Source organism: Delphinus delphis, chromosome 2, assembly GCF_949987515.2.
Source record: "Delphinus delphis chromosome 2, mDelDel1.2, whole genome shotgun sequence".
NCBI lineage: Eukaryota > Metazoa > Chordata > Mammalia > Artiodactyla > Delphinidae > Delphinus > Delphinus delphis.
Window position 1 is genome coordinate 32,665,555 of NC_082684.1, and position 25,111 is coordinate 32,690,665.

A 25,111-nucleotide genomic window follows, 5' to 3' on the forward strand; every position below is an offset into this window, starting at 1 on the left:
GGTTTTTCTGGATCAGATGCAAACACGATCTCCCCTTTGCCTCCCACGGTCCCATCAAGGGCCAACTCATGAATGAATAAATGAATGAGAGAATGAATCAAAATACCCCTCCCTAACTACAGCTGTGCTCAGATCCAAAGCCCTCGGGTACAGGGAGCAAAGACGGTCATGGAGAAATCCAACCAGTCTGTCTCTTTGGAAGCTCTTGGACTCTGCTGTACTAATCTACCCTGGAGCTTTCATCTTTTCATCTTCATGGACTTCTCCTGAGTACGGGACAAGGAACTGGAAAAAGCAATCTTCGTTTTAAATTTTATCACGTGGTAAGGCAGGTGCATGTGGCCCTTAAGACTTGTCTTCCACGGAATGGGACACTAACCTTTTAGAACTGCTGCCCAGATAAGATTCTCAAGTTCATGCCAGTACAGGAACGTCTCCAAACCCCAAACAAGATGCTCCTCTACCCTCAAACATGAACATAACACTTGGGAGTGTAGAGGCCAGAGACTTCAAGAAGCTCCCTTCCTTCCAGGGAGCTTGTCTTGATATATGTAAGTAACTCCTGGCAAGAGCAAATGGAACTTACATTTGTTTATGTTCTTTTAAGTCACAGGTTGCCTAGGCCATGGATTCCAGTCCATTTATTCCTTTCTAAAATTTTAGCCTAAAGAAGCCTCAAACTAGAGTATGCATGAGAATCACCTGTGGTACTTTTTAGAAATGCAGATTCCTGGACCCTGCAGCATCTCAGGTGAGCTACAGACTATACTTTAGGAAATATACTCTTTAAGAACTGCACATCTACAGGATGTAACAAGATTCTTATCTGCTGGGTCTCAGCTCCTCAGAACTGGCAAAATTCAACGCTCCATGAGTTGGACCAAGCTATTGGGGTTATATGGTCATGAGCCCAACCAGCCTTGGTTAGGACAGGTATGGGCAAGCAATCTACACTGTGATGCACAACCGACTTGCTTTAGCTCTGGGGAATACCTGGTTATCAGGTTTTTCACACGTAATACAAGGGGAGAGCCTTTGGGTATTGGGGACAGGCAAGAATATGTCCCAGGGTCTCACAACAAACATCAGAGAAAAATCCCTTCATGCTTCCGGCAGGAGGAGAAGCAGCCTTTTTGAAACAGCCAGAGCATTCTGTTCATGCTGTGAACGAGGCCGGCCCTCCAGAGAAACTGTTTTACCAGGGCCTAACTCATTGGGGTTTTATCAGAGCCTAACCAACCTGGGGGAAGAGAAATACCCAATTCCAGCCCCTTCTAGCCATCCTACCCACCTAAGGAGAGGAACACACTGAGAAGCACTTGTGAAGTTCACAGTCCAGAGGCCCAGGCTCACTAAAAGACTGAGCCCTAATCATAGGACTGTAGAACACTTCCCTGGCCCCTGCACCTCACCACCATACCACTAAAGGTCTATTTATTTACAATCATTTCTACCCAGTACATCAGGTCTGACTTTCAATTAAAAATTACAGGGCTTACTGAAACGGAAAAAGCATAATTTGAAGAGACAGAGCAACCACTGGAACCAGACGCAGATATGGCAGAGATGTTCGAATTATCAGCTCAGGAACTTTTTAAAAACTATGATTAGTATGCTAAGGGCTCTAATGGAAGAAGTAGACAATATGCAAGAATAGATGGGTAATGTAAGGAGAGAAGTGGAACTTTTAAGAAAGAATCCCAAAGAAATGCTAGAGATAAACACTGTAACAGAAATTAAGAACACCTTCGATGGGATTATTAATGGACTGGACACAACTGAGGAAAGAATCTCTGAGCTTGAGGATATAGCAATAGACACTTCAAACAGAAAACTGAAAAGCAAAGAAAAAAAAGACTAAAAAAAAAAAAAAGAACATAATATCCAAGAATTATTGGACAACTACAAAAGGCATAACATGCATGTAATGGGAATATCAGAAGGAGAAAAAAGACAGAACAGAAGAAATATTTGAAGAAACAAAAATTGAGAATTTTCCCCAAATAAACATCAGACACCAAACCACAGGTCTAGGAAGCTCAGGGAACACCAAGCAAGATAAATTCCAAAAACTACACCTAAGCATTTCATATTCAGAGTGCAGAAAATCAAAGATAAAGAAAAAAAATCTTCTAAAAAGCCAGAAGAAATAAACACCTCACCTATAAAAAAGCAAAGATAACAATTACATTGGGGTTCTCCTCAGAAACCATCCAAGTGAGAAGACAGTGAAATGAAATATTTAAAGTGTTGAGAGGAAAAAAAATAAATCAACCTAGAATTCGGTATCCTACAAAATTATCCTTCAAAAATGAAGAAGAAGTAGGCTTTCTCAGACAAAAACTGAGGGAATTTGTTGCCTTATAAGAAATGATAAAAGAAGGTCTTCAGAGAGAAAGAAGATTACTTAAGTCAGAAACTTGGATCTATATGAAGAAAGGAGTAGCATTAAAGAAGTAATAAAAATTTTTATTTTTCTTATTCTTATTTGATCTAACAGATAACAATTTGTTCAAAATAATAATAGCAACAATGTATTCAATGATGATAGCTTATGTATAAGTGAAATGAATGACAGCAATGATACAAGGGATAGGAGGGAGGAATTAGGAATACTTTGTTATTATATAAGGTACTTGCACCACCCATGAAGCAGTATGGTGTTATTTGAAAGTGGACTTGAATTAGTTGTAAACGTATATTGCAAATTCTAGTGCACCTACAAAAAAAGTTAAAAAAAAAAAAAAAAAAATATATATATATATATATATATATATATATATATATATATATACAGACAGAGAGAGAGAGTTGATATTCTAAGAGAGGAGAGAAAATGAAATCATGTAAAATGCTCAATTAAAAACACAAGAGCAGAAAAAAAAGTGGAAGACAAAAATAGGAACAAAGAACATGAACAACAAATAGAAAACAGTAGCAAATATGGGAGATATTAATTCAAAGATATCAATAATCACTTTAAATGTCAATGGTCTAAATACAGCAATTAAAAGTATTTAGATGGAAAAAAGTGCGTGTGGTTGGCAAAAGCCGCCTTATCTGGAAAGAGCCCTCCAGGAAGTCATGCTAACAGCAACATGCTAACAGTTTCTGAAATGCTGTAAAAGCAGCCTGGAGATCAGATGCAGGCCCACCCACAGGCTCTGATGGGACTGGCTTTCCAACTCCAGGTAAGGGAAAGCTAGGCATCCAGTGAGCGGAGGAGGAGGCCTAGAAAAACCAGGCGCTGCTCCTCTAGCTCCATGGAATTTGCCTGGGGACCAGATCTGGGCACGTACTGGGCAGTCACTGGGCAGCCTGACCCTTATGACCCTGAGCTCAGAAATAATGAGGAGGGCCTTCTGGTCACCTCTTACCAGCAACCTACCATGCCAGGAAAGAAAGAAAATGAAAGAAGACTTCAGGAAGGAGACAGTGTACAGTTGTCTGGAGAAGACATGGCCACATGGCCTATGGAGGAAGACCTCGCCGAAGAGCATCTTTCCTCCACACGTTTCCATGAGGGGGTCCTCCTGACCTCATGGTAAAGGCATAAGAGGAGGGAGATATTTGATTTATTGCACACAAAAAAACTAGCTTTGTTTTAAACAAAAGGAAACAGAACCACAAATTAGACATCTTCCACATATTGATGAGCTTTTGAGCTTTAATTCCAAGGGGGAAAACTATAGGAAAAAAAGTTTGGTTCTCATAGGAGTCATCTTTCTTGTTACCTCTGTTCTTTTTATGAATAGTTAACATTTACTGAGCCTCCTGCCATTACTTCATTTAAGCTCCACAATGACCCAATGAGGTACATAATATCTTCAAATTACAGATAAGGAAGCTGAAGCTTAGAGGTTAGTTAATTTGCCCAAGGACACAACAGCTAGAAAGCAGCAGAGCCAGCAGAAAGTAGCTTAATCTTAGGTCTCTCTGGCCCCCAAACCACTACTCTGCACCGACTCTGGATGGGCAAGAAAGCCTCAAATGGTAGCAGCTCAGACTTCTCCCGTCACCCAACAGTAAGACGGAAGGTGCATTTCATTCTCCGGGTAAATGCAGCTTTAATGAAAGAAGAGATACAAACTGCGAATCAGCAACAGATGTGGGCCCAGTCTTTTTCTAAGCCTCTCTCTTGACGGCAGAAGAAAGTACAGTAACACACCACTAGGAGAGGGCACGTGATCCTCAAAGCAAAGGAAAAGATGAGAAGGATGGAAATGATGCATCTTGTCCTCTGTGTAGCTCCTGACTTCAGGCTGCCTGGGCCAGTGCAGATGTGAATCTGCCCCAAGAGGCAGGGAAAAACCATCCACAGAAGGAGAGCCCTGGGCATTTTCAGACGCTCTTCAACAAACATAAAGGGTTTCCACTTCAACCCTCAAATTGAGTATTGATTTGAAAAGGTCTCCCAGGAAAATATTGTGCCAACCAAAATACACATTCCCTGTGCTCCAGACCGCTTGCCATTTAATTTGGGCACGTCTGCACTGATTGCATTGCTATTGACAAGCATGGAGAGTCTTACGCCAAGATCTACCTTCGCTTCAAACTGTATCTATCGCGGGTTACTTGTTCTATTTGCTCAGCTGCACATTTCTTAACTGAAACCTTCAGAATTTGCAGAAACCGGAATCCATGTCTTTTAGGGACTGAGAAACCAGAACCCTACGAAATGGAAGGTATAATAACATGGATGGTGAAGATTCTGCATGTCCTGAGTTTTTTGGCCACATGTTCCAACCACTGTACATTGGTGAATTGGCCAAAGGCAACTCAGAAATATAATCTTCTCCTAAAATTCAGGCTATTTCCTCCCCTTGGCCAGATTTTTGCCACTTTCCCAAGTTCTCCAGGACATCTTTGAATGGAAAAGTCAGGGACAGAGCAATGGAGAGTGGAGACCTGGGTTCTGGCTCCGGCTCTGCCACCAGTTAGCTGTGTGGACTCAGGACAGTCCTTACCTAATGTAAAATGAAGAACCCCTGAGATTCCTTCCAATTATGGGACTATGTGGTCATGTTCTCTTCATGTTGGGGGCCCTCTGGAATCATCTTCATTCGGCCGATTCTACTCTGAAAGTATCCAAACTTTTCCTACGTTCGCTTTTTCTTATCAGCTCCTAACCTTGGGATGCCTGCACTGGTGGTCCCCTTGGAGGTCACTTATTCTTCCTGTATTCTTCCTGTAATTCCTCCTGTAATCCTTCCTGTAATGATGAGGGAACTGGTCACACAGTAACAGGAGATCTCCCTCTCTGGGCTCTGACCATGAATGTCTGCACACTTCTCACCACACGTCCCACCCACCACTCTGCTGGGCTACAGATCCCCAGATGGATACTGTGCTTGTTGCCCCATCATCCTTTCCACCCTTCCTTATACAGCCATGTGGTCAGGAGGAGGTAGGAAAAATAACCTGACTGCCAGCTCCAGAAATGGGTATCTTCTTTCCTACCCTGCACAGAGATCAGTCTAAGGAATCTAGGCCTACGTCACTCACAGCATGACACTCTCCTGGCCAAAGGGGTTGGTTAAAAATGGGCATTTGATTCAACTTAGATCAATAAGCTAAGAGCCAAAGTTTTCTGAGAGTATCTAGGAAAGGGTGACTGGAAGCCAATTCTCTCTTCCCTCCCCTAGAAAGTGTGATGTTTAGCTATGAAGCGTGGAACCACTGCAGCAATTCTGCCACCAGGAAAAGCTAGGCTTCAGATTAAACAGACACCACAAAAAGGCAGAGGGAAGAGACATAAATGCTCTGAGTGTTTGATAACACCGTTAAGTCACCAAATCAAACCAATCCTGAAACCTACTTTGTATCTGTACCTTCTATTACTTGAGCCAATGAATCCCCTTCATTGGATAAGCCAGTTCAAAACATGGTATCTGTTTCTTACAAGATAAATTCCCAACTAATGTGTACGTACCAAAGATCACACACAAAGCTGATCTACAGTTACACTTCAAAGGCCTCCCGATTAGCACCAGAGAGTAAAACCAGCTCCCTCATGCTCTTAACTATTTCCACCAGAAACCAAGGAGACTCCCTTCCTAGGCCACCAACCAAGAATTCAGGCAGAGTTTCTCTCACAGTGCTGGGGTCACGTGCAGCCTCCCCACTGGGAGGCCAATGCTGAGAAGGGAACATTGGCCCCCAGGCCCCCTTCCTCTGTACCCCTCCATGCCAACACAGAGACCGAAAGACGGCAATGCCACACAAAAGGTAGAAGTGCTTTTCAGTATCACCTATTACTTGTTTAAAAATCAGTGACAGGGCTTCCCTGGTGGCGCAGTGCTTGAGAGTCCGCCTGCCGATGCAGGGGACACAGGTTCGTGCCCCGGTCCGGGAAGATCCCACATGCCGCGGAGCGGCTGGGCCCGTGAGCCACGGCCGCTGAGCCTGCGCGTCCGGAGCCTGTGCTCCGCAACGGGAGAGGCCACAACAGTGAGAGGCCCGCGTACCGCAAAAAAAAAAAAAAATCTGTGACAACAGCTAACAAATTAATGGGTCCCAAAATGACCATCGCTGGGTGCTAATATCACAAATGTTATGTGCCTCCTGATGGAAGTACACACCAACTGCCATGAAACATACTTGCCCGAAAAAATATAAAACCTACATCTAATCAAGCCTCCGGATCTCACTATCATTTTCCAGGAACATGTTACACAACTCTATGGAAATGTAATCAGCAAAAGTTAGTGTGGAAAATCCTAGAACACCTGTTTATTCAACAAATAAATTACAAAGTTAAAAGGAGGTGGAGAGGAAACTCGTGGATTAAAAGAGGATTAAGATACAGAGAAGCCAATACGTGGACCTTAAGTGGATCTTGACCTGAGACATAATCAGGGAGATTTGACTGTTGATTGAATTCTACATTGTAATCCCTGTATTAAGGGATGGTTGTTAATATTCTTTGGTTGTGATGTGGTTTTGTGGTTAGGTGTTTTTTAATGTCTTTTTCTTTTAGAGAAATATATGAAAATATTTATGGATGATAAGATATAATGTCTGAACTTGCTTCAAAATAATATGATCAGGGGACTAGAGGATGGGTGGAAGAATCGAGCTGTTGTTGGAACTGTGTGAGGGTTCCATAAGAATTCACTAATGCTAATCTCTGCTTTTTTGTATATATTTGGAAGTTTTCATAACAAAGAAATGTTTTTTTTAATGAAGGGAAAGGACCCAAAGATGAAGGAGAGTCTAAGCTCTTTGCCAAAGTCCTAGTGTCATTTCCAAGAAAGCCTGTTTACTCAAAGTAACACTTTCTATATAAATTTCCCCAAGTAATTACCTTGACAGAATACTTCTGGTTGACACATCTTCTTTCCAAATGTTATTGAGAATTTCTGAAACACAGGACAAGCACTCCTCCCACAGGGTTACATTAAGAAGTTTAATTCACAGAAAATACTATATAAATTCATATCAAACATTAAATCAGTGTTTGACCTGTGTAGTGTATTTGTTGCTGCTTGTGCAATCTGAGCCTTCATAAACTTATTCACCTTAATTTCCATAACCTTAGCAGGGAGAGACCTTTCTCATCCTGACACCAAAGACAGAAACCATAAGGACAGATTAGTTACGCAAAGATGTAAAATTCAGAAGATTGAAACCAGTGTCTTTTCATAATGAAAGGCATTTGCCAGACATGACAGCAAAACAGATTAATATCTAGTATTTAAAAAAACAAAAAACCTCTTCCCAAGTCAGTCTGTGAGGTGAAAAAAAAAAAAAACTACCACTCCTGTTTGAAAAATCAGCCAAAATTCAGGACAGATGATTCCCGGAAGAAAAGGAACTAATGTAGGACTGCCAGATACAATATAGGATACCCAGTTAAATGTGAATTTCTGATAAGTAACAAATAATTTGGGCCATACTTATTCTAAAACACTACTTGTTGTTTATCTAAATTCCAATTTACGCAATTTACAATTTAGGCAATCCTACTTTTCATCTGCCAACTCTGGCAACCCTAACTAATGGCCAATAAATTTGAGAAAATGATCAACCTCAGCTCTAATTATCAAGGGAGAGCAAATACAGCAAAAAGAGCAGAGGTCCCACCAGGCAGGGGTGGAAGAAGGACACTGCACCTGCACCCACCTGGCCCACCTGGAGCTCAGGGGAGGAGGCATGACCGTAGGGCCTCACGAGGGCAGGAGGGAGGTAGCCAGCACTTGAGGCAATGGGGTCACAAGTTTGGTTGAATGGCCCTGAGCATTGTCTTCAGGGGAAAGAAAAAATATAATCAGAGGCTTGGAGCAGACGACCCCGTGCAGAAGCAACACTTTTATTATTTGCTCTTAAAACTTTGCTGTGATCTATCCAAATGCATTTTTATCTTTTATGGAAAATGTTATGATGTATTATGTAATAGATACAAAAAGGAATTTAAATATCTGTGCACTCACCTTCCATTTTAAAAACCTAAAACATTCCAACCGATGTTCCTCTCCCTCCCGCCCTCGCACCCTAGGTAACCACTATAACCTGAACTTCAGAGTTACCATCGCCCTCAATTTTCAGAATTTTTTTTTTTTTTTTTTTTTGCGGTACGCGGGCGTCTCACTACTTGTGGCCTCTCCCGTTGCGGAGCACAGGCTCCGGACGCGCAGGCTCAGCGGCCATGGCTCACGGGCCCAGCCGCTCCGCGGCATGTGGGATCTTCCCGGACCGGGGCACGAACCCGTGTCCCCTGCATCGGCAGGCGGACTCTCAACCACTGCGCCACCAGGGAAGCCCCTTCATACATTTTTTACATATGTTTGCACCCCTAAATAAAATACGTATAGTTGTCACATGCTTTCATCCTTCATATAAATAGCAGCATAACATATGTATTCTACAATTTGCCTTTTTTCACCCCGCATTTTGATTACGAAATTGATCCATAATAATGAGTGGTGCTTTATATTAGTCAGTTTCAGCACCGTGTAATATTCCATTATTTGAATATACCAAAATTTCTATTTCTCATCTCCTGTTGACGGACAGTTAGCTGGTTTACAATGTTTGCTACTACCAAAAATTGCTGCTGTGAACATCCTTAAACATGTCTCTTAGTATACATGTCAGTGCGTTACTCTAGGGTATATGCTGGAGTGGAATTACAAGCTCAAAGAGTGTGTGCAACTTCAACTGTAATTCTACAAAGTGATTGGACTCATTTATATTCCCACCAGCATCAATAAATGCATTTTTTACAGTTACATCCTGCTGAGGTTAATTGAAAACTCTCCTTTAAAGCAGACTGAGTTCAAAGCATGCAGAAATTGAGTCAGAGGCCTGGTACTAATAGTTACTAACCCTAAAAATCAACCCAACACGAACACGAGCTGGCTGTGTCTTATGTAGATGGGGATTGGGCTGGATTGAGACAGCTTTGGGGATTTCTTTAAATCATGCATGTTTTAATCTTCATTATTTTCCTCTAAGATTAAAATATGCTCATTGTAAACAAAATTATTTTAATTACTAAGACGCATCTTATAGAAATGGAATATCCCCCGATGAACACCATTAACAGCATGACATATAATCCACACAATTTTTCTATACATAAGCCAACTTTTTTTAATTTAATTTTATTTATTTTTTTATACAGCAGGTTCTTATTAGTCATCAATTTTTTTATTCAAACAGAAAGTCACAAAAATTATAATCATCCTCATCAGTTCACTCAGTCCCATGTAATTAATTTTTTTTATCTTGATCTTTTGTTAGCACTTTTATGAATTCATCAGTTTTCCATTAGAGTTCTGAAAATGCTTATTCATTCAGTTCAGCAGTATAGTCAGTTACCAGAAACATGTACTTGTCAGAGTCTTTTCCATGAATTCCTTGAAGATGAAACCCTTTTATAGGAACATTTTTGCAAAAGCATCAGAGTACACCCAGAACTGTCTGTAAATGACCAAAGACTTAAAAATGACCACGGTTAAAGATTTGATGAAAGTTCATAATAATGCAATTGACAAGAAATTTAGTTATTTCTGAGATACACATTTTAAAATAATAACTAGAATTATGACTTATAACATTATACCAGAACATATAAGATTTTTAGGAATTTCATGTAATGTCTGAAACATTTATATTAACATATTTCCATACAAATAACCCAAAGAAAGTTTAGTATTAGTTTTTTTTTAATTTAATTTTATTTATTTTTTTATACAGCAGGTTCTTATTAGTCATCAATTTTATACACATCGGTGTATACATGTCAATCCCAATCGCCCAACTCATCACACCACCACCTTCAACCCCACACCACTTCCCTGCCTTTGTGTCCATACGTTTGTTCTCTACATCTGTGTCTCAATTTCTGCACTGCAAACCAGTTCATCTGTATCATTTTTCTAGGTTCCACATATATGCGTTAATATACAATATTTGTTTTCCTCTTTCTGACTTACTTCACTCTGTATGACAGTCTCTAGATCCATCCACGTCTCAACAAATGACCCAATTTCGTTCCTTTTTATGGCTAATATCCCATTGTATATACGTACCACATCTTCTTTATCCATTCGTCTGGTGATGGGCATTTAGGTTGCTTCCATGACCTGGCTATTGTAAATAGTGCTGCAATGAACATTGGGGTGCATGTGTCTTTTTGAATTATGGTTTTCTCTGAGTATATGCCCAGTAGTGGGATTGCTGGATCATATGGTAATTCTATTTTTATTTTTTTAAGGAACCTCCATACGGTTCTCCATAGTGGCTGTATCAATTTACATTCCCACCAACAGTGCAAGAGGGTTCCCTTTTCTCCACACCCTCTCCAGCATTTGTTGTTTGTAGATTTTCTGATGATGCCCATTCTAACTGGTGTGAGGTGATACCTCATTGTAGTTTTGATTTGCATTTCTCTAATAATTAGTGATGTTGAGCAGCTTTTCATGTGTTTCTTGGCCATCTGTATGTCTTCTTTGGAGAAATGTCTATTTAGGTCTTCTGCCCAGTTTTCGATTGGGTTGGTTTTTTTTTTATATTGAGCTGCATGAGCTGTTTATATATTTTGGAGATTAATCCTTTGTCCATTGATTCATTTGCAAATATTTTCTCCCATTCTGAGGGTTGTCTTTTTGTCTTGTTTATGGTTTCCTTTGCTGTGCAAAATCTTTTAAGTTTCATTAGGTCCCATTTGTTTATTTTTGTGTTTATTACCATTACTCTAGGAGGTGGATCAAAAAAGATCTTGCTTTGATTTATGTCAAAGAGTGTTCTTCCTATGTTTTCCTCTAAGAGTTTTATAGTGTCTGGTCTTACATTTAGGTCTCTAATCCATTTTGAGTTTATTTTTGTGTATGGCGTTAGGGAGTGTTCTAATTTCATTCTTTTACATGTAGCTGTCCAGTTTTCCCAGCACCACTTATTGAAGAGACTGTCTTTTCTCCATTGTATATCCTTGCCGCCTTTGTCATAGATTTGTTGACCATAGGTGCATGGGTTTATCTCTGGGCTTTCTATCTTGTTCCATTGATTTATGTTTCTGGTTTTGTGCCAGTACCATATTGTCTTGATTACTGTAGCTTTGTAGTATAGTCTGAAGTCAAGGAGTCTGATTCCTCCAGCTCCATTTTTTTTCCCTCAAGACTGCTTTGGCTATTCGGGGTCTTTTGTGTCTTCATACAAATTTTAAGATTTTTTTGGTCTAGTTCCGTAAAAAATCATAAGCCAACTTTTTTTTTTTTTGCACAAAGGGGATTATGTATTTTGGGTTGCATTTTACTTCTTTTTACTGTGTAATATTTCTTTACAAGGAAAGAAATAATCTACATTTACCAAAAATTCTTTTATTCAATAAATATTTACTAAGCATCTGTTCTTGAACAGGATGGAGTCTATAAAGAAAATTAAGCAACACCACCATTGCAAGACTCCCAGGCTAAAACGAAAGAAACTCATAGATGAAGGTCATAATAATGGCTCCCACTTATCAAGCACCCTCTATGAGCCAGGCACTGTATCAGACCCTTAATGAATGTGGTAGGCAAAATAATGGCCCCCCGAATGATGCCATGTCCTAATCCTAGTAGTGCTACAGTATATGGCAAGGAGGAATTAAGGTTGCTAATCAGCTGAGCTTAAAATAAGGAGAACAGTCTGGGCTCTCCTGGTAGCCCAGGGGTCAGAAATCACAAGGTCCTTAAGTGGAGAAGAGAGAAGCGGAAGAGTCAGAACCAGAGAGATGGAAGCATGAAAAAGACTTGACCAGCTATTGCTGGCTTTGAAGGTGAACAGGGGCTACAAGCCAAGGCATGCAGGCAGTTTCTAGAAGCTGGAAAAGGCATGAAAATGGATTCTCCCCTGAAGCCTCCAGAAGGGAACTCAGCTCTGCTGATTATTTAACCCAGTGAGATCTGTCTTAGACTTCAGACCTCCAAAAATTTGTGTTGCTTAAGCCACTAGGTTTGTGCTACGTGTTACAACAGGAATAGGAAGCTAAGACTTCCCACTTCATCCTCCTCCACCCTGGAACATAGACACTATGCCTTCCATTGGACAAACTAGGGAACCAAGGACCCAACAGGTTAAGTTATTAGCCCAGGCTCACAGTGGCAGAGACAGACTCAAACTTGGATCTGTCTACCTCCAAAGCCTGTGCTGAGGCTGCCCCACTACCCTCCCTCTACGGTCAGCTAGAACACAGGGCAGATGGGGACACGCACTACCCTAGGGGTAAGCAAAGCACAGTGGGTGAGAGAACCCTTCCTGGGGCGAGGCTGGGAGGACTGTGTGGAGGCTTTTGAATGATGAGCGGGATTCGGACAGACAGAGATGAGGAGGGAAGGAGAGGTCAGGAAATGCAATGCAGTTCAGTGCAACCAAAGTCTGGGGCACATGAGGATGGGGATATACAGTGAGAGGTAAGGCTGGGCACCTCAGTGAGAGACCGACACTGTCCAGTATGACAGCCACTAGCTACACGTGGCTATTAACATTTACCCTTAATTGAAATCAAATTAAGTTCAAAAGTCAGTTCCTCAGTTTTACTTACCACATTTAAAATTCAATAGCAAAAAACCCCACAAAAACAAACAAACCCACAAAAAACCCTTCAATAGCCACATGTGTCTAATATTGGACAGTGCAGATGTAGAACATTTCCATCCTAGCAAAAGGTCTATCGGACAGCACCACTGACGAAGGGGAGTCGTTGGAGTCATTGTTTTTGAGCCAGTCAGGGGCACTGTGCACCTGAAAGCAGGCTCAATGTCCTTTTATAACACTGCCCACCTCACCCTCTTACTTGTTACTGCTTTTGTGTCCTCTCCCCTGGGCCTTTGCAGAATTTTTCAAGAAGAGATGCATGATAAACATGCCCCCAAAATATTTTTAACTCCCAGCGCTGTCTTAGAGATGTTATCTAGTCCTAAAAATGAACCATTCTGGGAAGTGGGTCCAGTTTTTCTCCACTGCCAATACTTGAAAACAAACAAACAAACAAAAAAAACATTTGGCCCTTATCTAACGGAATCAGATCAATGCTGCAATGCGAAATGGTTTTTAGGGGAAGGGACACAGTCGCTCACATTTGCAGAGTATTTGTCAGGTTTCAAAGCACCTGACACATTATCTCCCAGAACCTGGCTCCATCCCGGTCCTCCGTGATGGTGGCAGGGGCTCTTCTGAGGCTCCAGCTCTTCTGAGTGGCCTTTCCTGCTTTGTAGAGGCTGCCCTGCTTTGGCTCCAGAAAAAGGAGGCCGACATCAACCAAGGCAACGGCTGGGAAGTACATAGAGCTCCACACCTAACGTGCTTAGATGTCTGCCAAAGGTAAGATTAATTTGTGATCTAGCGATTGAGTTTAGAATGACGTCAGGTGCAGAAGGAAATCCAATTAATTACTATACTGACCTATGTCGCTTTGGCGTCTCTGTGAGGCCGTTGGGAGTGTTGGTGGAGATCCAGTTCTCCTATCCCCTCAGTGACTCAGGGTTCCTGCACGGCACATATGTACAATGCTAACCCTGTTTGGCATGCCTCACAAGCAGCTCCGATCGATTTCCCATCCGCAGCTTAACCCTTGTCCTCTCCCAAACTGCTCCGCGGTGACAAGCTCAGGAGGAAGGGGCCCTCCACATGGACATACCCACCCCCCAGCAATGCCAGGAACTTGGCTGCTTAAACAATAGATCTCTATGTGGTCGGGAGAGAAAGGGTGCCCTGTACCTGCTAAGCGGGGCCATGCTCCCCTCCCCAGCCTCTGCCAAGGCAGGCGAGGGAGGAGGTTGGAATGAAGGCAGCGATCAGTCCGAAACACGCCTCCCCCACCCCCGCTGGCAAATAAGGCTTCTGGCCCAAGCGTCAGCTGGTGAACTTTTCTACTCTGCAGGGCTGGGGACTCAGATGTACAGGGCTGATCCCCCTGAGCAAGGGAGAGAGAAGACTGCCTACCGCGGGCTCAGCTTTACAAATGAGCTTATTGGCCAGCTGATGTAGATATTTACGCCGGAGCCTGGGCCGGCTCTGGGTATAACCCAGCGGTCCCCAAGCTTTTTGGGACCAGGGACCGGTTTCGTGGAAGACAATTTTTGCACGGACGGATGGGGGGCGGGGATGGGTCAGGCGAGCGACGGGGAGCAATGGGGAGTGACAGATAAGCGTCACTCGCTCACTCGCCGCTCACCTCCTGCTGTGCGGCCAGGTTCCTAACAGGCCACGGACCCCTACCAGTCCTCCTCCGCCCGGGGTTGGGGCCCCTGGTCTAACCAGCCAAGAATTCAAGGAAAAACCAATCATCACTCCCCAACGTGGTATTTTCTAAGATGCACATCTGGAAAGGGGGAGGAGGGAGCAGAGGAGGCAAGAAAGGAGTCTCTACAAAGGGAATTTGTGTTTGCCTGACCTCAGGTGCAAAGAATGGAATTAAACATAATCTTTGGCTCGTGACACACTCAACATTGGTCTAAGCAGGAGCCACTCTTATTTTTTATTAAATAAGCTATTGATCTTTACCAATGGACAAATACTTCCAAACTCACGCCCCCCCAAAAAAAGAAGATAAAGTATTGATACTAACTTACACTAACCATATGATTTTCCTGGCCAATCCAACCCTCTGCTTCACCCTAACCTCCCCCGATCCTGTGTACCTTGTTTTTCTTTTCATATAGTTTTCTTGCAGCTATATGTATTCCTAAAAGTGTTATTTAATTTTAGCTATTTATAAATTTATAAAAGATGTCACGCTGCATCTTTCAGTGCATTTCTTTTACTTAATATCATATTACCCAGATGCGTCCATATTTTTGCATGTCACTGTTGTTCATTTGTTTTGACTGACTATAATTCTCCATTGTGTGAATACATCACAATTTATTATCTACCCTCCTACTGATGGGTATTTGAGCTCTTTCCAGGCTTGTGATAGTGTGAACACGGTTGCATATGTCTCCTTCTGGACATGAGTTTCTCTTGGGCATATACACCTAGGAGTGGAATCCCTGGGCTGTAAGAAATGTGAATGTTCGGGGAATTTCCTGACGGTCCAGTGGTTAAGACTCCGTGCTTTCTCTGCCAAGAGCTCAGGTTCGACCCCTGGTCGGGGAACTAAGATCTCACAAGCCAAGAGGGGCGGCCAAAAAAAAAAAAAAAAAAAAAAAAGTGAATGTTCAACTTTAGGAGATAATGAGATAATATCAAAGTGTTTTCCATTTGATTGAATTTCCTAGAGTTTCTAAGATGATTGTCTCCTCTTCCTGTCTTCCTCAGTTTTATTTCTTTAAATTTCACATGTCAGCTCTATCAAAATATTTAAATGAAATTCTTGGTCTAACACCTTGAGTAGCCCCTCAGCTAAAACCCCCATGTGGAAAAAAAAAGCTTTCTGTCCTGAACACAGACAATAAGAAAGGCATCTCTGCAGACACAAGGACACACCCTGGTCCAGACACTGAGACAGGTTAGTCAAATAGGAGGGAACTGTCTACAAGCTGCTTCACAGTTGGCAAACGCAAGATTTTTTAAAAAGGGTTTAGGTGGAGTCAAAGCCTGTTCCCCCATCCAAGTCCGCTTGCTCAGTCTCTCCTCCTCCACCCCTCCACATGCTTATTTTTAAACAAGGAACAAAAGCCTAAAATGGAAAAAAATAATAGTTTGTTAAGTAACCAATTTCACATTTAAATGAGAGCAGGGAGTCCAGCATGGACATCACAGTACAGTCGAATTCATTTCAATAAATATTTACAGAACGCTTTGCAGTGTGACCAGCACACTGACAAATAACATCTCTATTCTGCCCTCAAGAGGTTGTGAGCTTGTTCACTTAACAAGACAGAATTATGCATGGAGTGCCGAAGGGGCAAGTTAGAGCTGAGAAGATGAAGATGCTGGTCTGATCTCAAGATGCTCACTGTAGAAGAATTAGCAAAAGCTGGAAGACAAGTGAAAGAGATACCGAAGTTGTACGAAGGTGAGAGTGATTGATTCTAACCAAAATGGTTTTTTGCAGGAAAGTTCCCACAGAGTGATGCTAGAACTAGGTTTTAAAGGATGAATCAAGTATGTGAGAGGAGAGAGGACAGTTAAAGAATATAGCTAAAACAATTAAGAAATAAAATTTCTTAGACTTCTTGACCTTTTCTCTTATTTCTCAAACTTTTTTTTTTTTTTTTTTTTTTATGGTACGCGGGCCTCTCACTGTTGTGGCCTCTCCTGTTGCGGAGCACAGGCTCCGGACGCGCTTTCCTGCCTCCAGTCCTGCACCAGGAAGGTGGAACCTGTGAATCACTGTTAAACATGCATTATCTGCATTTATTTGTTCATTTCACAAGTGCCAGGCCCTGTGCTGAGCTCTGGGGATACACCGATGGACAAGACGGGCACGATTCCTGCCCTCACCCAGCTCCCAGTCTGCCGGGCAGACAGAGGTTTAGACAAAGACAGGCATTAGTCAGACTCCATCAGCCTGGCAGAGCCCCTCCCCCATTCAATCCTCCCCAGAAAGATTTTCAGTAAAGTGTGCAGGATTAAAGAAATGGCTGCCTCCTCCGTAATTAAAAGGCTCCTGGCCAGCATCCCAGGTAGCCACGCGGCTGCTCGGAGCTGAGAGGCCAAGAAATCAGGTGCTTCCTACATAATAGCCTCCAATCTGACACTTGATAGCTGCTGGTTTCCAGAGTCAAACAAATGTCAGGCATTTTATGAAGGCAGGAAACAAATAAAGGGGCAAGGATTGGGGTCTAGGCCTCGGGGGAGCTCAATTAGTGAGCCAGATAAAGTTAAACCGAAAGGGCATGCTCTCGGTTTCCTAGAAAGCCAGCTAGAAAAGATGCCAATCCTTAAGCCTCTGTCACTCAAAAGATTAGCAGAAGAGACCCAGGGATGCCCAAGGGAATACTGCAACAGCCAGATGTTTCTGCTCCTCCTGTGACACTGCCATTCACAACCAGGGCCACATTTCTGAGGCCACCAAGAAGACAGAAAAGAGAACTGCAGTCTTCTGGAATAGGTTGAAACTCAAAGACATCACCCTTTAGTGATACAGACACCCAAAAGTATCAGTAATGCTTTCTTACAGACTCGCCTGATGCCCATTTAACAGGAACGGCATGACTAGTCGGATGAACACTCCCCGCAGCTTCTGGGTGGTATGGAAAGCACACGACCTGCACATCCGTATAAACTGGGATTTGGCTCCCACTGCTGTGGCTGCACCATGAGTGTTTCAAGCAAGGCTTTTAGCCTCCCTAAGTCTCACTTGCAAAATGACACTAAAAAGACCCATCTTCTTGTTCTTATAAACATAAGTGATCATGGAAAGTGCCCGGCTCAAGAACTCATAAGTGGTGGCTTTCAATGGGGCCTATACATGTATCCAGGTAACCACACACTCAAGACGGTAGCTTCCTCTTGGTGCTTTCTAAGTGTGTGTGTGTGTGTGTGTGTGTGTGTGTGTGTGTGTGTGTGTGTGTGAAAGAGAGAGGAAAGGAGAGAGAGAGAGGAAATGCAAGCTGGGACACACAAGCCTATTTACAGTTCCTGTTTGTGTTCCACCATTTCTGTCAAATTAATGAACTAAAGAAGCTGGAGGGAAAACGAACCAATGTCTCTATTTTCCCCTGAAGTCCCTAGCTTGCCCCTAAGAGCTGCTTCCCCCAGATTCAGGAGGCAAGGAAGGAGAGCCATATGGCTTGAGACGCTAGACCCGCCCGGCAGCAAATGAGCCCCCCGCCATTTGTCTCCGGGCCTCTCATGTGGGCGGGCATCCAGATTTCAGTTGGGGTGCTCTGGTCTGCGTCTCTTGTCTTGACTGTTCCTAATTATTGAAGGGAACGCCACGGCTCTCCTGACCTCAGAGCTTAAGAGCTGTGAGTCCTAATATCAAACCAAGCAGCTTCATTTAAAAGGCATGCTCATCTGCATTCATAAAAGTCACTCCTGGAGCCCTGACTTGCCCCAGCTTCGGGAACGCCTGCTGTCGAGGATTTATGACACGCCCTGGATCTAATCGGCCGCACTTTAACTGCTGCTGTTGCACATCTGGTCATAAAAGCAAGGGCCGGCCCAACACGGGGACAAACACTTTTCTTTCCTAAGTGGCTGCAAATCTGATCTCACAGTGATAGCCGGGCTCGGATGTAATCAGCCAGCACCTGGGCGGTCATTACGGCTCATCAAGCTTTGCAAGGCTTTTCCCACACACACGACAGCTATAAAGATGACTCTCGTGGTAGCAAGAGCTATGAATAAAGAACCTGCAGTCAGAACAGGTGGCAACAGGCTAGGCCGAACAATACCCAGGAAAGCGTGAGTTGGTTCAGGAGCCCACCTGTTCACAAAGATCCCAGCTACTTCCACATGGACTCTCCCACTGCCTGGCGCAGGCAAGCAGCTATCTCCATAGACAACTGCCCTGACATACGTTACTCCTCGGCCAGAGATTGTCTGGATAAATTTGATCAAATGAACACCTAAGTGGTTTAAGAGGACACTCTTCAAGCCAGTGGAATCCTTCATTAGACCGATTGGGCGCATGGGAGCAATAACCTAGCCCAGCAATGCACACAATGCTGTCGGTTCCGGGAGGTTTTAGAATGCCTTGAACAGCCTGTCCTGTGCACAGAACTGGCACGTTTCACATCGTTCAGGAACTCCAATCAGACCAAGGTTCAACAAGTAGTTCAACCTCCCGCGCCCGAACGCAGGGGAAGAGACCCTTGAACACTGCCAGCTCCTCTCCACCAGCTCTCCCCAGCCTCCACCTCTACCCCTCCTCCGCCGCTGTGCCTAGCGGGAGGGAGCATTAAAATTATCTGCTGCGGGTTTTACGAGCAGCGATCGCTTTTTAAAACAGCAACAACACAAGGTCCTTGTGTGGCTCTCGGGTAACCTAAAACCCTGGAGGCAGAGCTGCCCCCCACCGCCGCCTGCCAAGAGCACCAGCGCTCCGGGACCGCGAGCAGCATGAGGCACCTCGGAGGCGGAAGGCACCTCTAAGGGTCTTGGAGCAAAAGGCCCTGGGAGAAGAGACTGGGAGAGAGAACGCACCAGTGACAGCGGGGGAGGAGGGCAGGAGGGAGCGGGCAGAATCGGTGCTGCAAGAAAGAATGGGTGGGTGGGGGGCGGGGGGAACAATGGGAGAAATTTTTATTTCAGCAACTTCGCCGAGAAGCCCACGGGGGACTGGGTAGTAGGTGAGGAGGGGGACGAGGTCTGACGCCTCCCTTCCCCCTCTCCGCCACCTCCCCCCACCACACCACCAGGAGGAGGGTCAGCGACCTGGGTCTCCTTCCGCAGGTGGGCGCGCGGCTGGGGGCTCACTTACCCTGGGGCCCGTGGTGCGGTGGCCGCGAGCCGGGGACAGCTGCACCAGCACGAGCAGCAAGTGGGGCGCGAGCAGGCGGGCGCAGCGCGCGGGCAGCATGGTGCCAGACGGACCGGGCAGCCGGCTGCGGACAGGGGTGGCGGGCTCCACGGGGCGCACGGCCGCGCCGGCCTTCCTGCCTTCCTTCCCCCGGGGGGCCCTGGCGACGGCGGGCCGCGGCGGTGCGGCGCGGGCTCGCGGAGGCTGCGGTCGGAGCGCGCGCTCATGAACCGCCCCGGAGGGGAGCTGAGCGCGAGCGTGTGCTCTGCGTGTGGTGCTCTCCGCTCGGCCGGGCCGCGGCGGCAGCAGGTTGGACGCCAGAGCTGAGCCATGGGAATTCCCGTTATAAACCCCCGGGAGGGGTGGGGCGGAGCCCGACGGCCCTGACTGACGGGCAGAGAGGCCCGTGGCAGCCGCCCCTCTAGCAGGTGAAAGCCAATGGGAGAGAGGAAAGAGGGGCGGCTCGCGGTCGTCCCCACTGAGGAACGACTCTCGGTGGCTTGGCCGAAGTGGGCTCCAGGAGAGAGCGGGATAAAGAGGAACTTCCTCTTGGCCCTTGGGTCTGGTGAAGCCTCCGAGAGCTCCAGCAGCCTGAACCTACCAGAATGCCCGCCCGGCTAATGATAACACCTTAAGCATGTACAGTTTTCTGCACGAGTACGTGACTCGTCAGCCGGATGAAATAGGCAGGGAAAACACTCCTCGCCTCGTTTTTTCAGATGAGGGTACTAGGGCGCAAAGGGGTTCAGAAATCTGCCTCCTGGCTGCATCAACACCAAGAACAACTGGGAAGTCGCCAGGTCATCTGCACAGAGCGCTGGCTGTGACCGGGGTTGGGCGTGGGGATTAGGCGCATTCGCTGCTTGCAAACAAGATTCCAGCGGGTGACACACTTAAGTCCTACAGCGGCTGCCCCGGGAGCAGAGTCGAGAAGAGAGAGAAAGCACGTGCTGGGCATCTCCTTGCTGGGGAGGGCCGCTGTGGGTATGGGATGATGCCGACCCGTGGCCCTGTGGTGGATCTGGGATTAGAACCCAAGCGTCCTGGCTCCCTGCCTGGAACTGGAGGGCCAACAGGCAGCCTCTCTGTGGCCTAGGAGCCCTGGGAGGAGAGGTTAGAGGGGAGCTGGTTTGCTGGTGGGGGGAGAGAGAGGGAAAAGCATTGGTAGGAGGGGTAGTCTGTGGGTGCAAAGACCCCAGAGATGGGTCAGAGGAGGGAGGGAGACCTCTCCTGAGTGCCCGTAGGATGTTGAAAGGCTCTGCCCAGGGCAGTCCCCAGGGGTTCATCTTGGGAATGGTCACAGACACATCACACCAGCTTCTCAACGGAACCAGGTGGTCCGCTGCATTCAACCCAAGAGAACCATGGTTTACCTTCTTATGTGGAATACAGCCCTTAGTGTTTATTTTCATTGCTATGGACCACTCACTTCAAGGGGAGGGATACTTTTCTCCAGCCAGCCTGGAAGCAGTGGCAGAATTTAACTCCTCTCCCTGTGGGCTTGAGAGGTCCAGACAAAGATTAACTCCTTTCCCTTACTGCTGCTCTCCTGGATTGTATAAACAAGCTTCTCCCCCAACTCCTGCACTCACTTTTGCCCACTCCCCTTGTCTGCCATCCAGCCTCCACCAGGCAGCTAGCCATTCTTCTAAAAAGCAGACCTGAATCACCACACTCTGCTTCAAAGGCTTCAACCTTCCCCAGCGCCCTCAGATCAGAAAGCCCTGACTGGATGCTGAAACAATAACAAAGTACTGGTTGTTCTCCAAACAAAAATGAAGAACTGCTCTAAGAGAATCGCCTGTCTTTCTCTGCTGGGAAATAGTGCAACAGTCTGACATGCTCTCTGGAGCCAGTCAGGATGGGTTCAAATCCTGGGTCTGCCACCTAGTGGTGTAACCTTGCATCAGTCACTTTACTTAATCTGGGGTCCAATTTTCCTGTCTGTAAAATGGGGATAAAAATAGTGTCCACCTTATGAGGTGTTCTCAGGATTGAAGGAGATGGAGTATATAAAGCCATTAGAATGACTAAGTTATAAATATCACCATCTGGCATATGAAGAGGGCAGGACAAATGCCTCATCTCATTTTATCCTCAGAACGATCCTGTGAAGTAGACAGAGAGATCCAACTTGACAGGTAAGTAAACGGATACTCCATGCGATTGGGACTTGCCTGGCCTCATTTGGCTGGTAAATGACAGGGAAGATTCAAGCCCAGATTTTCAGAGTCTAATTCTTCCTCCATCATCTGATAATTGCAATCGCAAATGCTGTAGGGTTCAACAGTTCCTGTGTGCTTACTGGGAATTTTTTCAGTGGCCTGCAAGGGAGCTGAGATTCTTAGCGTCACTGAGCTTCAGGGAAAAGCAAGGGTCAGCCCTTCCAGCAAGGGTCAGCCCTTCCTGGAAACAGCCCTTATGATCTGGCATCCTGGGAATTTGCCCAGCTGGACTTGTCCATTTCGCCTGTGCCTTGTGAAGCACTTACATCAATTTCCCTGTGTCCGCCTAAGTGCTCCTCCACCAGGGTCTTGGAGGGATGAAAATGTCACTATCAGGCTCAGCAGTCTGACGGGCTTGTCCTGATTCTACCACATGGCCACATGCACCCCCATCAAAGTGGTCAACTCCTTTCTGTTGCTGGAATTATTGAGACATCTATTGGAGTAAGTAAATGCTTGAGATGCCGCCCCCCCAGCATCTGGCAGCGCAAAGCACCGAGGGAAAAGACACTGCAATAGTCCTTTCCATCCACAACACCAGAGGCTGCTCTCCAGCCAGAAAGCTTATTTCCAAGTAGTCGCTGGTCCAAAAGTCTACATTATTCTGGATTTCAACCATGTAGCCTAGTTTAAAATATGAGTAACTGCTTTCCAGTTACTTTGCTCAGCAAGTATTTTCTTTCCCTCTGGTTGGCATGCGAGGCCTGCCGTAACCATGGCCATCATTCAAATGATGCATTTTCTTCTCCCAACTCCTCCCAAGCCCGGAGAAGGTTAGAAATTCCAGAGAACTACTAGTCCCAAAGAGTGTCTCTCTGCCAGGCTCAATCGTCTGATCCAAGCAAAAAAGTGAAATTGACAAGTTCCTTCTTTCCCTGGAGGCCAAGCTTATGGTCCAAAAATAAATCTAGCTCTCCTGGCATCTGGTCTGTCCAGTTTCAGCCATGCTCCTTGTCCTGTGGGACTTCTGTTTGCAAGGGGATATTTCAGTGAAGAAAAATAATACTTTATATCCCATACTGAGGTCTGAGGGCCTCAAATATTTAGTACTAGCTAGAAACGCCCATTTCAATATATGTTTTTGTATAGTCCAGGAGTCTTTTTTTTTTTTTTTTTTTGCGGTACGCGGGCCTCTCACTGCTGTGGCCTCTTCTGCTGCGGAGCACAGGCTCCGGACGCGCAGGCTCAGCGGCCATGGCTCACGGGCCCAGCCACTCCGCGGCATGTGGGATCTTCCTGGACCGGGGCACGAACCCGCGTCCCCTGCATCTGCAGGCGGACTCTCAGCCACTGCGCCACCAGGGAAGCCCCACTCCAGGAGTCTTGTCTCATATTCAGAGTCGAATTTTTCTATTCATTTTAACAAGCATTTTGATGAATCTCCTTCTGTGCCCAGCACAATGCTCATTATTATGAGATCTTCGGATGTACACCCTGCCCTCTGAGAGGTTATAATCTAATTTAAAACACAGCAAACAGATACCTGGAGACCGTATTTAAGAACAAAGACTGCAGTGTGTTTTGGGGACTCAGAGAGCAGGGACCCACTATAAACCTAATGGGCAGGGAAGGTTTCAGGAAGGTAGGTCTTTAATAGTGCTTTGGAAAAAAGTGCTTCTATAATATAAACATACCTTGATTCATACTTGCTTCACCTGTGACACCACTACGGACAGAGAAAGGTGAGTGATGTCTAAAGTTCAGGACTCTTTTCAAGTATACTACTGAGCTCAGAAGCCTGGGACATCAAGAATCCTGGGGTCTGTTTCTGAATTTAGGACAACTTGCTGTAACACCAACATTGGGCTGAGGTAGTTATTATTAGTCCCATTATGCAGGTGAGATTGACCCACAGAAGTTAATCTTACCAAGGTCAGTCCTTACACTTTAAATATGCATGACAACTGATACACAAACAAAAGTAAATATGTGAGGTGATGGATGTGTTAATTAACTCGTTGGGGGGAATCCTCTCATAATGTATACATATTATATTGTACACTTTAAATATCTTACAATTTTGTCAGTTATACCTCAATAAAGCTGAAAATATATATATATATACATGACAAAAATAATTAGAATGACAAACAATTTAGAAGATTATTTATCTCTTTTGCACACAAACTCCCTTCAAAGTCTAGGATAGCGCTCTCTAACCTAGGCTCCTTCTAGTATCAGTCTGTCATTCTTAATAAGCAGCTTCTCCCTCATAGTCCAAGATGGCTGCTCAAGCTCTATCCATCACATCTGTTTTCCGGCCCGCAGGGAGGAAAAAGGGGAAAAGAATAGCATGCCCGTCTCTTTAAGGATAACTTCCAGCAGTCACATTTCACTGTATCTCATTGGTTAGAACTTAGTGACATGACCACATCTAGCTACAAATAAGGCTAAAAAAATTGTATTCTTGGGCTTCCCTGGTGGCGCAGTGGTTGAGGGTCCGCCTGCCAATGCAGGGGACACAGGTTCGTGCCCAGGTCCGGGAAGATCCCACATAGCGCGGAGCGGCTGGGCCCGTGAGCCGTGGCCACTGGGCCTGTGCGTCCGGAGCCTGTGCTCCGCAACGGGAGAGGCCACAACAGTGAGAGGCCCGCCTACCGCCAAAAAAAAAAAAAAAAATTGTATTCTTAATTCAAGGTGGCCACATGTATCCAGCTGAAAATCCGGGTTTATGTTACCAAGGAAGGAGAAAATCCTGGGGCCATCTGGCAGTAGGGGCCATCCTTGTTAACATAACATCATCAACATCATGATCATCATTAACATATCTTGAGCTGCCAAGCGAAGGAACCATGGACAATGCAATGCAGTCCAGAGTGTTTAGTTGTGGCTTTCCTCTAGCTCTGCACATCTAGCTCCCTCATGCTCAAAACATTAATAACCTTAGGGCCAGACATGCAGACTCTTGATGCCACAAAAATTTACTTCTGGTATTTCCCTCTCTTAGGCACCTTCAAGTGGGAGGATCTGAGAACATACTTGGATGAAGCTCAAGCCACGTAGTGCCAGGGTGGCAAGAAAGAAGCCCCCTGAAGAGACCAGCAGTCAA

The 25,111-nt window shown here is 45.1% G+C and overlaps 1 protein-coding gene across 3 annotated transcripts in view; it reads right to left on the minus strand.

The window, feature by feature from the left end:
- Positions 1–20,150, minus strand: part of SMOC1 (SPARC related modular calcium binding 1) — a 152,050-nt gene extending 131,900 nt beyond the window's left edge. For all 3 annotated transcript variants that reach the window (XM_060004325.1, XM_060004324.1, XM_060004323.1), the window contains exon 1: positions 19,799–20,150. In XM_060004325.1, coding sequence (XP_059860308.1) covers positions 19,799–19,897 — 99 coding nt within the window. In that variant the 5' untranslated portion in view covers positions 19,898–20,150. The remainder of the gene's footprint in view (positions 1–19,798) is intronic.
- Positions 20,151–25,111: the final 4,961 nt, after the last annotated feature.